The 12,975-nt window shown below is 43.7% G+C and overlaps 1 protein-coding gene across 4 annotated transcripts in view; it reads left to right on the top strand.

Moving 5' to 3' along the window:
- The window catches only part of cdk10 (cyclin dependent kinase 10), a 30,101-nt gene extending 18,418 nt beyond the window's left edge, over positions 1–11,683 (top strand). For 2 of the 4 annotated variants that reach the window (XM_085991740.1, XM_085991743.1), the window contains exons 12-13: positions 134–186; positions 9,454–11,683. In XM_085991740.1, the coding sequence (XP_085847866.1) occupies positions 134–186; positions 9,454–9,548 (148 nt within the window). In that variant the 3' untranslated portion in view covers positions 9,549–11,683. The remainder of the gene's footprint in view (positions 1–133; positions 187–9,453) is intronic. The other 2 variants (XM_085991742.1, XM_085991741.1) reach the window with 2 other exon arrangements.
- Positions 11,684–12,975: the final 1,292 nt, after the last annotated feature.

Here is a 12,975-nt window from a genome sequence, read left to right as displayed (position 1 = left end):
CTTGAGACAGAATTTTACACAGAACTTCTACTGGCCTAGTAGTAATGCAGTTGATCTCTCGTGTTTTATAGCACTGTGATTCCGTATATAGCATGCAATGCAAAGAGCTGATGGATATTATTCTGTGTTTAAGGGCTACAGCTGAGGACAGTCTGGAGAGTTCCTATTTTAAAGAAAAACCATTACGTAAGTAATTTCAGAAATATTTTGCAATAATTTGCAATTTTCATTTTTTTATTATGTACAGGAATACAGACCCAATTCTGAATGTACCAATTCTTTTTGAACAAAGTAACATTGTCATCACATAGTGGAACTCTAATACAATCAATTTCATTTTAGATTTTCTCTCTCAATAGTCAGGCAATCAGAATATTAATCATTTCTACCACTCGAGGTATAAATAGCAGTTTCTTGATTGACTGCTGAGTCATTTCCTCTCTGCCTGGCTGCAACAGAAATTATTAACAATGTCTAATATGAGTATGTCGGTTTGCTAGCCTTAACATTTCAGTAACATGATGGACTAGTCAAAAAACTTGTCCAGTTTAGTTTCTGATCAATCAGTAAACAAAACAACCAAACAATGGCTGACTGCCTCCCCACATAACCACTTAGCCAAATTTTACTGTAGCAGGGCATCTAATGGCATCTGCCGTTAGTTAGACTTACCCCTGCACCCTTCAGCTCCAAACATTTTTGCCCACTAAGTTGCTGAAAGTGAGAGCTAATAATGGCGCAGCGAGGGAAATGGCAGCTGGGACCTGAGTGAACAGGGAAACCAACAGAGTATCTCCTTAACCAATCAGATTGAAGGATTGAGAAATAAACAGCCAAAGGACTGAGAAGGAAGTGTAAATTCGAGTGGGTGAATTCAATGTCAAATCAGGTACGGAAAGAGAAATAGAGAGGGAGAGAAAGATTGGTTAAGAGAGAGAAAAAAGAAACAGAAAGGAAAAGTTTTTTAAAAATTAAAAATTTTAAATTTGACATTTCAGCATGGCACCGTCTACATGGATCTGGGATCAGTGTGAACAGAGCAAGCAACTGTGTATCTCCTTAACCAATCAGATTGAAGAATTGTTAATGAGCAGCGCAGAGTCTGAACCAGGAAGTGTCAGTTAGAATAGTTAATTCAATGCCAAATCATGTCCAGAAATTGAAATAAAGAAATATGAGATTGAGAGATCAGAAAAAGTTTTTTAAAAAGTATTTAATTTTTTAAAATCTCCTCCAATAATAATTAAAATCTGAAGGAATGAGACTCCACACTTGTAAAAGTTAATTTTTAGTGCCAGAGAGTTTGGCAGTAATTAAAACTTATTCCACGTTAAAAATATATTCACACTGGAATGGACAGGCCGTAACTTTTTCTGGCATGTTTCGTGGGTATCTATTGTGCAGGTACAGCAATTTCACACCCTTCCATGTATTTCAATGCCGAGTCTCTCGGCAAGATAGCACAGCTCCTGGTGGAGCAGCGCAACTCGGATAACAACTTCCTGATTTCCTCACCATTATTTTTACCACAAAATCTGGGCCATTGTAAACTAGTACACACCCTGAAATGCATTTCCAATGCCAAATGTGATAAAGGTGTTGCAATCAAGCTGTATAATCCATGGCTGTTCAGGATAGAACTTTTATCCGAACACCTGGCTGATTAGTAGAAAGAAAAATGTAAAATGTCAGTGTTTTTGTAACAATTTGAAATAGGAAGTAATAATATGGGTAGAACTTAAAAAAACAAAAAGGGGGCAAGCACTTTGCTGGGAGTGTACTATAGGCCCCCAAACAGTCAGGGGGAGATAGAGGAACAGATATGTAGGCAAATCTCAGAAGTGTAGAAATAATAGGGTAATAATAGTAGGGGATTTCAACTTCCCCAATATTAACTGGGATAGTCAAAGTGTGAAAGGTTGCGGAATTCTTAAAGTGCATCCAGGAGAGCTTTTTGAGCCAGCATGTAGAAAGTCCTACAAGAGAGGGGGCGGTTCTGGACCTAATTCTAGGGAATGTAGCCGGGCAAGTGGTAGATGCGTCAGTAGGAGAGCATTTTGGTGACAGTGACCATAATTCGGTGAGATTTAAGGTAGTCATGGAAAAGGACAAAGATGGACTGGAAATAAAGGTTCTAAATTGGGGGAAGGCCGATTTTAATATGATACGGCAGGATCTGGCCAAAGCTACTTGTAGGAAAATCCACATCAGAGCAGTGGGAGTCTTTCAGAAAGGAAATAGAGAGAGTACAACGCCAACATGTTCCCGTAAAGATCAAGGGTGGGACTAACAAGCCCAGGGAACCCTGGATGTCAAGGGATATACAAGAATGGTTTAGGAAAAAAAGGGAGGCAGATACAAAGGACTAAAAACAGAGGAAGTCCTAGAGGAGTATAGAAAGTGCAGGGGGGTACAGGTACCCCAATGGTCCGGCACCTTCAGTGGTCCGGCACGAATTGAAACCGGCAGAGTGCCGGCTGCGTTCCAATAGCCCAGCACTTCTCCTCGGTGCCGGGCTTTTTTGCCGGCACTCGCGATCCTCTGGGGCCCAGCTGGGCCCCAGATCGTGCTGAACAAGGCCCCTCCCCTTTCTGGCGGGCGGCCGCGAATGCTTCCGGGGCGCTACTTTTAGTGCCCTGGCAAGGCTCGCGCCCCAAACGGGGCTATAGACAATTTCTAGGCCATTGGGTTTAATTATGCTCTGTGACTGCATGGCGAAGTGTCTATTCCACTTGTAAGCACTTCCAGTACTGCAACCAGCTCGGCCTCCAGAAAGTCCTCGTTGCACTTCCCCCTCGAATTTTGGTTTCAGTACAAGGAACCCTTCAGTGGTGGTGTAGGTTGTCCCTTTTCGGATGACGCTATGATCTGGTCAGCATGGCGCCTTATTATGCTTTCACCAATGTCCACGGTATACATCAGCGGTCCTAGTCGTGTGCAAATAGTTCCAGGCTGCCATTTCTCGGTACGGTAGTCCCGGGCCAAAACTTGTTGACCTATCTGGAAGGTTCTAGTTGGCCTTTCATTCATGCCTTGAAATTGCCGGTTCTCTACGTCCCTTCTGATGTTTGGCTTGATCAAATCCAGCCGGCATCTTAGTCTTCTATTGAAAAACATCATGGCGGGAGTTTGGTTTGTGACCGCATGTGTTGCATTCCTGTACACCAACAAGAAGTTATCTACCTTATGTTGTAGATTTATGTCTTCATTACCCATGGCCTTTATGGCCTTCTTGAAGGTCTGGACAAACCTTTCAGCTAATCCATTGGTGGCGGGATGGTATGGGGCGGACGTGTAGTGCTTAACCCCATTGTTTTTTAAGAACTTCCTGAATTCTTTGGACACAAATTGCGGTCCATTATCAGAACATATCTGTTCCGGCAGCCCATTCCTGGCAAATATGGTCCTTAATACTGTGATGGTTTTTTCCGTGGTGGTGGAGGACATCTTTATTACCTCCGGCCACTTGGAGTGTGCATCCACCGCGATTAAGAACATCGAGTCCATGAATGGACCAGCAAAGTCGATATGTACCCTTTGCCATGGAGATGAGGGCCACTCCCATGGATGCAGAGGAGCTTGTGGTGGGGTGTTTTGGACCTTCTGGCATCCTAAACAGCTCTTGGTCATTTCTTCGATGTCTCCATCGATACCTGGCCACCACACGAACGTTCTGGCTAGGTTCTTCATTTTCACTCCACCCAGATGCCCCTCGTGAAGCTCCTTTAGCACTTTATGCTGGAGTTTGGGTGGAATCACCACTCTGGATCCACACATCAAAGTTCCTCGGCACACTGACAGCTGTTCTCTTCTTTGCGAAAATGCTGGCAACAGTGGTTCGCCATGTGCTGGCCATCCCTTCACCGTTAAATCGTAGACTCGTGAGAGAGTCGGGTCATTTCTTGTTTCCTTTTCGATCGTAGAATTTGTTACTGGTAGACATTCCACTATGGTTGAGTGGAACATCTCCACTGGGTCCACTGTAGGCGCCTCTTCTACCGTTGGCAACGGTAGGCGTGATAAACCGTCAGCATTCCCATGCTGTTTTGATCCTTTGTATTCTATGTCATATTGGTGTGCCCCTAAGAAAAGGGACCACCTCTGTAGCCTTTGCGCTGTCATAATGGAAACGCCCTTTTTAGGGTTGAATATGGATACCAACGGCTGGTGGTCTGTCAGCAGTGTAAACTTCTGGCCCTGCAGGTAATGATTAAACTTCTTTACTCCCCACACCAGGCTGAGAGCCTCCCTATCTATCTGAGCATAGTTGCGCTCAGCGGAGGTCAATGATCTGGATGCAAATGCGACTGGCCTTTCCGAGCCATTTGGCAACTTGTGTGAGAGTACTGCTCCAATACCATAAGGAGAAGCATTACAAGCTAAATGAATAGGTAGCGTTGGGTTGAAGTGAGCCAACACTTCCTCTGAGGTGATCAATGTCTTGCTTTTGCGAAAGGCCTTCTTACAGTCCTCGCTCCACTTCCATGGTACTTCATTCTGCAAAAGAGCATTCAGCGGGTGCAGCACCGTGGATAGATTTGGCAGAAACTTATGGTAATAGTTAATCAACCCTAGGAACGATCTCAACTGGGATACATTTTCCGGAGCGGGAGCTTTCACAACAGCTTCGATCTTGTCAGGTGACTTGTGCAGCCCCTCCTGGTCAATGACATGACCACAGTATGAGATCCGTTTCTGAAAGAACTCACATTTCTGGCGATTAACTCGAAGGCCATATTCCTTCAACCTGGTGAGCACCAGTTTCAAATTTGCAAGGTGTTCCTCATCGTCATCTCCTGTAATCAGGATATCATCCAAGTAACATTGAGTGCTTGGAATTCCCTGTAATACCTGCTCCATGGCCCTCTGCCAAATTGCCGGAGCCGAAGCCACTCCAAAAACCAGTCTATTATATTGATACAAGCCTCTGTGCGTGCTGATTGTGAGATACTGGCGCGACTCTTCCTCAACTTCCATCTGTAAGTACGCTTGCGCCAGGTCTATCTTGGTGAAGCGTTTCCCGCCAGACAATGAAGCAAAGATATCCTCAATCCGCGGAAGCGGATATTGCACCGTGTGAAGCACCGGATTAACTGTGATCTTGAAGTCTCCACAGATGCGGACCTTCCCCGGTTCCCCTGGCTTGTTACTCGATGAACGCTTCATGACGGGAACAATGGGCGTGGCCCACTCACTCCAGTCCACCTTAGACAGTACTCCTGAACGTTCCAGCCCTTCCAGCTCAGCTTCCACAGCAGGTCATATCGCATACGGGACCGGTCTGGCTTTGAAAAATTTTGGGTTTGCATGTTCTGCAATCTTGATTTTTGCCTTAATTCCTCTCAGTGTTCCCAGTCCCTGTTGGAACACCTCTTTAGCCTCATCCAATATTCTGGACAATCGTTCAGGTTTGACATCTTTTTTTCCGGAATCTACCGTTATTGCGTTTAGGGAGTGCCAGTCCATATTTATTTTCCTGATCCACTCCCGTCCCAGAAGTGGTGGACCTCCCTCAGGTAGTACATATAAGTCCATTCCTTGGTGTTCTTTGCCCTTGTGTATCACCTTGACTTTTATCTTTCCGATGGGGTACACTTTTTCCCTCGTGTATGTCTGCAATACTATCTCCGTATCCCGTAGGGGAATATGTTTGAATAACTTTTTGTAATCTTGCTTATTCATGACCGTCAACGCCGATCCGGTGTCCAATTCCATCTTCACTTGGACTCCTGCTATCTGCAGTGTGACCCAGATAGTTTGTCGGTCAGCTTCCTTACTCACGTTGTGAATTCTCAGACTACCCAGTTCCTTGCTGTTGGAGTCTGAATCCGAATTCTGTTCATCCGAACTCTTCTCAGCCACCTTATGTACCTTTCTGCACTTTTCCTGTGGTGACTTTTTGTTGCTGGTCTTCTTTTCTGACCGGCATACTTTAGCTATGTGACCAAGCTTGCCACATTTTCTACATTCCTGGTTTTTAAACCAGCATTGGTTCTGATCGTGTGTTGTCTTCCCACAACGATAACATTTCGTTGTACCCGAAGCCATTTGATCTACGCTGAGTACCGCTGCCTTCAGCTGCATTTCCGCGGTGCCTCTCGCTGCGGCTTCGTGCGATGCTGCAATAGTGACAGCCTTATCAAGTGTAAGATCATTCTCTTCAAGCAACCGCTTTTGTGTTCCTTCTTTCGACAATCCACACACGAATTTGTCTCTCAGTGCCTCTGTCAGGCTTTCTCCAAACTGACAGTATTTCGCTAGCTTACGCAGTTCAATTAAATACTCCGCGTTGCTTTCCTCTTTCAGTTGCGTTCTCGCATAAAATTTAAATCGTTCCGCTAACATCAGCGGTGTGGGGTTCAAATGATTCTTCAGGACAGCAACAATATTAGCGAAAGTCTGATCCGCCGGTTTAGCTGGTGATAGAAGATGCTTCAATAGCCCGTATGTCTTCGCACCCATTGAGTTTAGTAAGGTTAGTGCTTTATCTTCATCTGATATTTTATTTGCCTTACAATATATCTCTATGCGTTCTACATACGTGGCCCAATCTTCAACATCGGGATCGAAATCGTTGATGTTACCACGCTTAGGCATCCTCGCGATCTTCTTGAGAAACAAAAGAATTTTTTTTTTTACAAAATGGCGGTTTCCCGCGCTTGTCTTCTTCCCCCGCCTCCGAAAATGGCGGCTTCCCGCGTTTGCCTTTCTCCCCCGCTGGCTGTAATGGCGATTGCCGATTTGCTGCGTTCGCCCTCCCCCAGCGGTTTTCAAATCGTGCCTCCCAGCCCCTCTTGCAGTCCGGTCCTTTCCCCCCGGCTGCGGCTGAGTTCTCCGCGGTTTTTAAAATTTCCTCCCGCGCCTTACGCTGACCCGGTCGCTGCGCCTCGCGGCCTCGGTAGCTGCCCGGCCTTTTTCACCGGTCGCGGTCAAGCTCTCTCTCGACGCTGTTGCGTCTCCCAGCCCGCTTGCAGCCCGGTCTTTCGCACCGGCTGCGTTTGCATTCACCGCGGCTTCCGTGCCTTACGCTGCCCCAGTCTCAGCGCCTCTGGCCCCGACTTCTGTCCGGCTCCTTTCCCCGGCCGTGGTCGAGTTCTCCGCCCTTATATCCTCTGTTTTTTTTTTGTATTTTCTCCCCTACTCACAGTCAACGTGGCCGACTTGCTGCTCGTTGCTGATCGGCTTACCCACCACCGTGATAGAAGGGATGATCACTGCCTGTTGCTGATGGAAGGCTTCGTGTCAGAATTCTTCCTTTACTCTGCAGACCCGAGTCTTTTCTCAGCAGAATGATGAGGGCGGATGCCTCCTCTCGACGCCCGTTAAACTGCCTTGGATGTATCTCTGCCGCAGGGTAAGATCGTACTCGTCGCCACTGTTAAGTCTGTGTTATAATGAGAATTATTACACAGACCACAAGAGTAAATTTTAACAGGTCTTTACTAGTCGAAGGTCAGGGCGGAACTGCCCAATAAATCATTACACAGCACTTATATACCGGTGTGGTCACCACCGGTATTACAGTATACAGCAGCCAAGATAAAGTAGTGCAACCCTTAAAATAGTTCTCTTAAAGGTGGAACGGTTACATACACTACAGTTTTGTAAGTATATTAAGGGCAAGCGGATAACCAGGGAAAGCGTAGGGCCCATTAGGGACCAAAGTGGCAATCTGTGTAGAGCCGGAAGATGTGGGTGAGGTTTTAAATGAATATTTTTCATCTGTATTCACTATGGAAAAGGACGATGTAGGCATAGAAATTAGGCAGGGAGGTTGTGATATACTTGAACAAATTAGCATTGAGAGGGAGGAGGTACTAGCGGTTTTAGCGGGCTTAAAAGTGGATAAATCCCCAGGCCCAGACGAGATGTATCCCAGGCTGCTGTGTGAGGCAAGGGAGGAGATTGCAGGGGCTCTGACATAAATTTTCAGAACCTCTCTGGCCACAGGGGAGGTGCCAGAGGACTGGAGGACAGCTAACGTAGTACCATTATTCAAGAAGGGTAGTAGGGATAAACCAGGGAATTACAGGCCAGTGAGCCTAACATCAATGGTAGGGAAATTATTGGAAAAAATTCTGAGGGACAGAATTAGTCTCCACTTGGAGAGGCAAGGATTAATCAAGGATAGTCAGCATGGCTTTGTCAGGGGGAGATCATGTCTAACCAATTTGATTGAATTTTTCGAGGAGGTGATTAGGTGTGTGGATGAGGGTAGTGCAGTTGATGTAGTCTACATGGACTTCAGTAAGGCTTTTGACAAAGTCCCGCATGGGAGACTGGTCAAGAAGATAAGAGCCCATGGGATCCAGGGCAATTTGGCACATTGGATCCAAAATTGGCTTAATGGTAGGAGGCAGAGGGTGATGGTTGAAGCTTTTTTTTGTGACTGGAAGCCTGTGTCCAGTGGTGTACCGCAGGGATCGGTGCTGAGTCCTTTGCTGTTTGTAGTGTACATTAATGATTTAGATATGAATGTAGGAGGTATGATCAGTAAGTTCGCAGATGACACGAAAATTGGTGGAGTGGTAAATAGCGAGGAGGGAAGCCTCAGGCTACAGGACAATATAGATGGGTTGGTCAGATGGGCAGAACAGTGGCAAATGGAATTTAACCCTGAAAAGTGTGAGGTGATGCATTTTGGGAGGACTAACAAAGCAAGGGAATGCACAATGAATGGTAGGACCCTAGGAAGGACAGAGGATCAGCGGGACCTTGGTGTGCATGTACATGGATCCCTGAAGGCAGCAGAACAGGTGGATAAGGTGGTTAAAGAGGCATATGGGATACTTGCCTTCATTAGCTGAGGCATAGAATATAAGAGCAGGGAGGTTACAAAACATTAGTTAGGCCACAGCTGGAATACTATGCGCAGTTCTGGTCGCCACACTATAGGAAGGATGTGATTGCATTGGAGAGGGTGCAGAGGAGATTCACCAGGATGTTACCTGGGCTGGAGCGTTTCAGCTATGAAGAGAGACTGGACAGGCTGGGGTTGTTTTCCTTAGAGCAGAGAGGGCTGAGGGGGGACCTGATTGAAGTGTACAAAACTATGAGGGGCATAGATAGGGTAGATAGAAATGAACTTTTCCCCTTAGTTGTGGGGTCAATAACCAGGGGGCATAGTTTAAAGGTAAGGGGCAGGAGGTTTAGAGGGGATTTGAGGAAAAACTTTTTCACCCAGAGGGTGGTTGGAATCTGGAACTCACTGCCTGAAAGGGTGGTAGAGGCAGGAACCCTCACAACATTCAAGAAGCATTTAGATGAGCACTTGAAACGCCATAGCATACAAGGCTATGGACCAAGTGCTGGAAAATGGGATTAGAATAGATAGGGCTTGATGGCCAGCGTGGACACGATGGGCCGAAGGGCCTCTTTCTGTGCTGTATAACTATGACTCTAATTTTGGAGTTATTGCAAACTAAATCGAAACTTTTTTCTGTTTCTCTGAAGCATGTGAACCAGAGCTGATGCCTACCTTCCCCCATCATCGTAACAAGCGAGCTGCTTCTAGTGTGGATAATCAGCAAAAACGTCTAAAAGTGTGATGCAATGAATCTGATGCCTAAGGCCATCTCCGGTACAGGGCTGATTCTTATCTGTGTATATGGTGAACTCTGCCTTTTTTCATGGCTATTGTATTCTATCCCTACTGTGCAGAGTGTGTAGGAAACAAATCTCAGGATTGTAAATAATACTGCAAGGATACTTCTCTTGCTGCAGTCCATTTTGAATGTGGTGAATGGGTGTTTTGCTCCTGAGGGAATTGGATACATCTTGATCATTTGGTTCAAAATTTCAAAGATTCCATTAAGTGCCAATGTCCTTAATTTTTCCCTCTAACTCCATTTTATTTATGAATCAGAACCTCAAAGATTGTTCAAAAGCATTCAAATAAATTGTTTAATCCATATTATATTGTTAAGTGTTAACCATCAGAGTTGAAAATATACTCGTCCCAAACTGCAGTTTTCAAAAGAAAGCTCACCTCAATTCCATAGTATACACAAGTTAAATTTTTACTCACTTCTGACCTGGATCAGAAATCTGATCTGCATTCAGTTTTTGTTTTTGTTTGTAAGAATGTAAAATATTTTCTTTGAGAGATCCTGGCTGTTACTTGTTTACTGTAATTCTGGTATTCTTAATCCACATTTTAAGTTTTACATGTTAACTTCTATGCAAAACTTTTTCATGCATGTTATAGATTAAGTTTAATAGAAAATGAACTTTTGATAGGTCCCAAGTGAAGCTATTACAGCATTGCAACATTCTGATGAAGAGAATGCTATCATAGTAGATCACACTGATCACAGCTTAACATGGAAAACTTTAATAAGAAAATTATTGTAACATTTTCTTTTCAGCTATCTGTTATGCATTCATTCATTCATTCAGATTATGCTCAGGAGACAACGAAAGATGCGCTGTTCCCGATGTGCTCTATCCCACGCCTGTGCGGGTTGAGGTGGACGTTGCAATGAACAGACCTAGCACAAGACAACTCTCTGGCTGAAACAATGCTCAGGAGTGGCACTGGTCCAAGGGAAAAAAGGCATTGAATTAATCAAACTGATGTGATTGTGTCCGACTACAGAAAAAACACATTATTTAAACGGAACAAAAATAAAAGAAAATATCACTTCCTCTTAAAATACTTTAACAGAATGTCACTGTCCTATAAAACCAACCAACTAGAGTCTTTTGCAACACATTTGCTAATCCGTTGCCTGACAAACAAAAAGCCAAGAATCAGCCCACAAACTGAACAATGACAACATTTAATTGTAACTCTACACTGTCATCTGCTGTGGGCCCTTTTTAAAAAATAAAAAAAAATATAGTGTGATGTTTTTCTGATACATATTCTCTCGACAAAATGTTCTTGTTTTTTTTGTGCTGTTTTGACTTTGTCCTTACAAGAATATTGTTCCAAAAAAAGTCTACTCAATTTACTGTTGAGATTTTATCCTATGTAATAATGTCATAGATATGCAGTGATCAGATCTCCATAATAAATCCACTGTATGCTCACAGAAATATGTCGAAGTCTTTTGTCTTTTTAAAGCCACTTTAAATAAAATTTGTACACAATTAACTTCATCTTGTTCTATTTGAAATTGGTCATAACTTCTGTACATTTTGAACTCAAACTTTCTAGAAGAAAATGGATCCTAGTCATAATTTTAAGATCTGCATCAATGTCAAAAACTTCTTTGAATCACAACTCACTGAAACCTATTCCTTTTGGTGTTTAATGGTACCAACACAATACTGCTGCAGATACCTCCGATCCAGACTTATGCCAAAAACAAATAAAATCACAGTTCACTACACTCCTGATAATGTCTTTCTGCTTTTAAATTAGACTGCTGATACCAGAGGTTTAAAACATTTTGACTCTATCCAATTCTATTAAGAACATATCTGCTTTACTGCAATATTAATGGAGTTTTTGTGTCATTTTTCACTGACATAGGTAAGGTCAGAGAGCACATTGAACTTTACACATTTTGTACCCATGTTTGATATCTCCTCTGTGTTGGAGAGTGTTGAATTAAGCATAGGTCATTAATCTTTGCTAATTATTTTGGATTTACCTTTGAACACATGTAATGCACTGTGTACTAGAAATGTTTTAATTTATCACAAAAAAATAAACATGCACAAATCTTTGAAGGTGGCAGGACAAGTTGACAGGCTTTTTTTTTAAATCACATGGAATTCCTGGCTTTATAAATAGAGGAATAGAGTACAAAAGCAAGGAAGTTATGCTAAACTTTTATAAATCACTGGTTAGGCACCAGCTGGAGTATTGTGTCCAGTTCTGGGACCACACTTTAAGGATGACAAGGCCTTAGAGGGTGCAGAGATTTCCTAGAATGATGCTAGGTTTGAGGTACTTAAGTTCTGTGGAGAGATTAGAGAAGCTGGAATTGTTCTCTTTAGAGCAGAGAAGGTTGAGAGGAGGTTTAATAGAGGTGTTCAAAATTAGGAAGGGTTTTCATCAAGTAGATGGGGAGAAATTGTTTCCACTGGCAGGCGAGTCAATAACCAGGAGGACACAGATTTAAGATAATTGGCAAAAGGATCAAGGGGGAAGATGAGGAGAAATGTTTTTACATAACAAGTTGTTCTGATCTGCATCACAGTGCCTGAAAGGGTAGTGGAAGACATAACAACACAAAAATTAGAAGCAGGAGTAGGCCATGTGGCCCCTCAAGCATGCTCTGCCAATCAATAAGATCATGGCTGATCTGCGACCTCAGCTCCACTTTCCCGCCAGATCCCCAAATCCCTTGATTCCAAAAATCTATCTATCTCAGCCTTGAATATACTTAACAATTCAGCATCCACAGCCCTCTGGGGCAGAGAAATCCAAAGATTCACAACCTCTGAGTGAAGAAATTCCTCCTCACCTCAGCCTTAAATGGCCGGCCCCTTATCCTGAGACTATGCCCCCAGTTCCAGACACTCCAGCCAGGGGGAAACAACCTCTTGGCATCTACCCTGTCAATCTCCTTCAGAATCTTATATGTTTCAATGAGACCACCTCTCATTCTTCTAAACTCCAGGGAGTATAGGCCCATTCTACTCAATCTCTCCTCGTAGGACAACCCTCTCATCCCAGGAATCAATCTAGTGAACCTTTGTTGCACCGTCTCTAAGGCAAGTATATCCTTCCTCAGATTTGGAGACCAAAACTGTGCACAGTACTCCAGGTGTGGTTTTGCCAAAGCCCAATTGTAGCAAGACAATTCAATATTAATTTTCAAAAGGGAATTGTATGTATATTTGAAAAGGAAAAGGGCATAAAAGGGATATAGAGCCAATACGGGTAGATGGAGTTAAAATACAGATCAGCCATGATCTTGAATTGCAGAACAGGCTCAAGGGGCTGAATGGCCTACTCCTGTTCCTATGTTTTGCAGGACTATTGAGTAAAGAGCAGGGAAGTGGGACTAAGTGGATAGC

The sequence above is a fragment of the Somniosus microcephalus genome, chromosome 6 (assembly GCF_052327205.1).
Source record: "Somniosus microcephalus isolate GS21.2 chromosome 6, FLI_Smic_1.0, whole genome shotgun sequence".
Classification (NCBI taxonomy): Eukaryota; Metazoa; Chordata; class Chondrichthyes; order Squaliformes; family Somniosidae; genus Somniosus; species Somniosus microcephalus.
The sequence above is the reverse complement of the archived record's forward strand: the minus strand, read 5'-3'. Positions and strand labels throughout refer to the sequence as shown.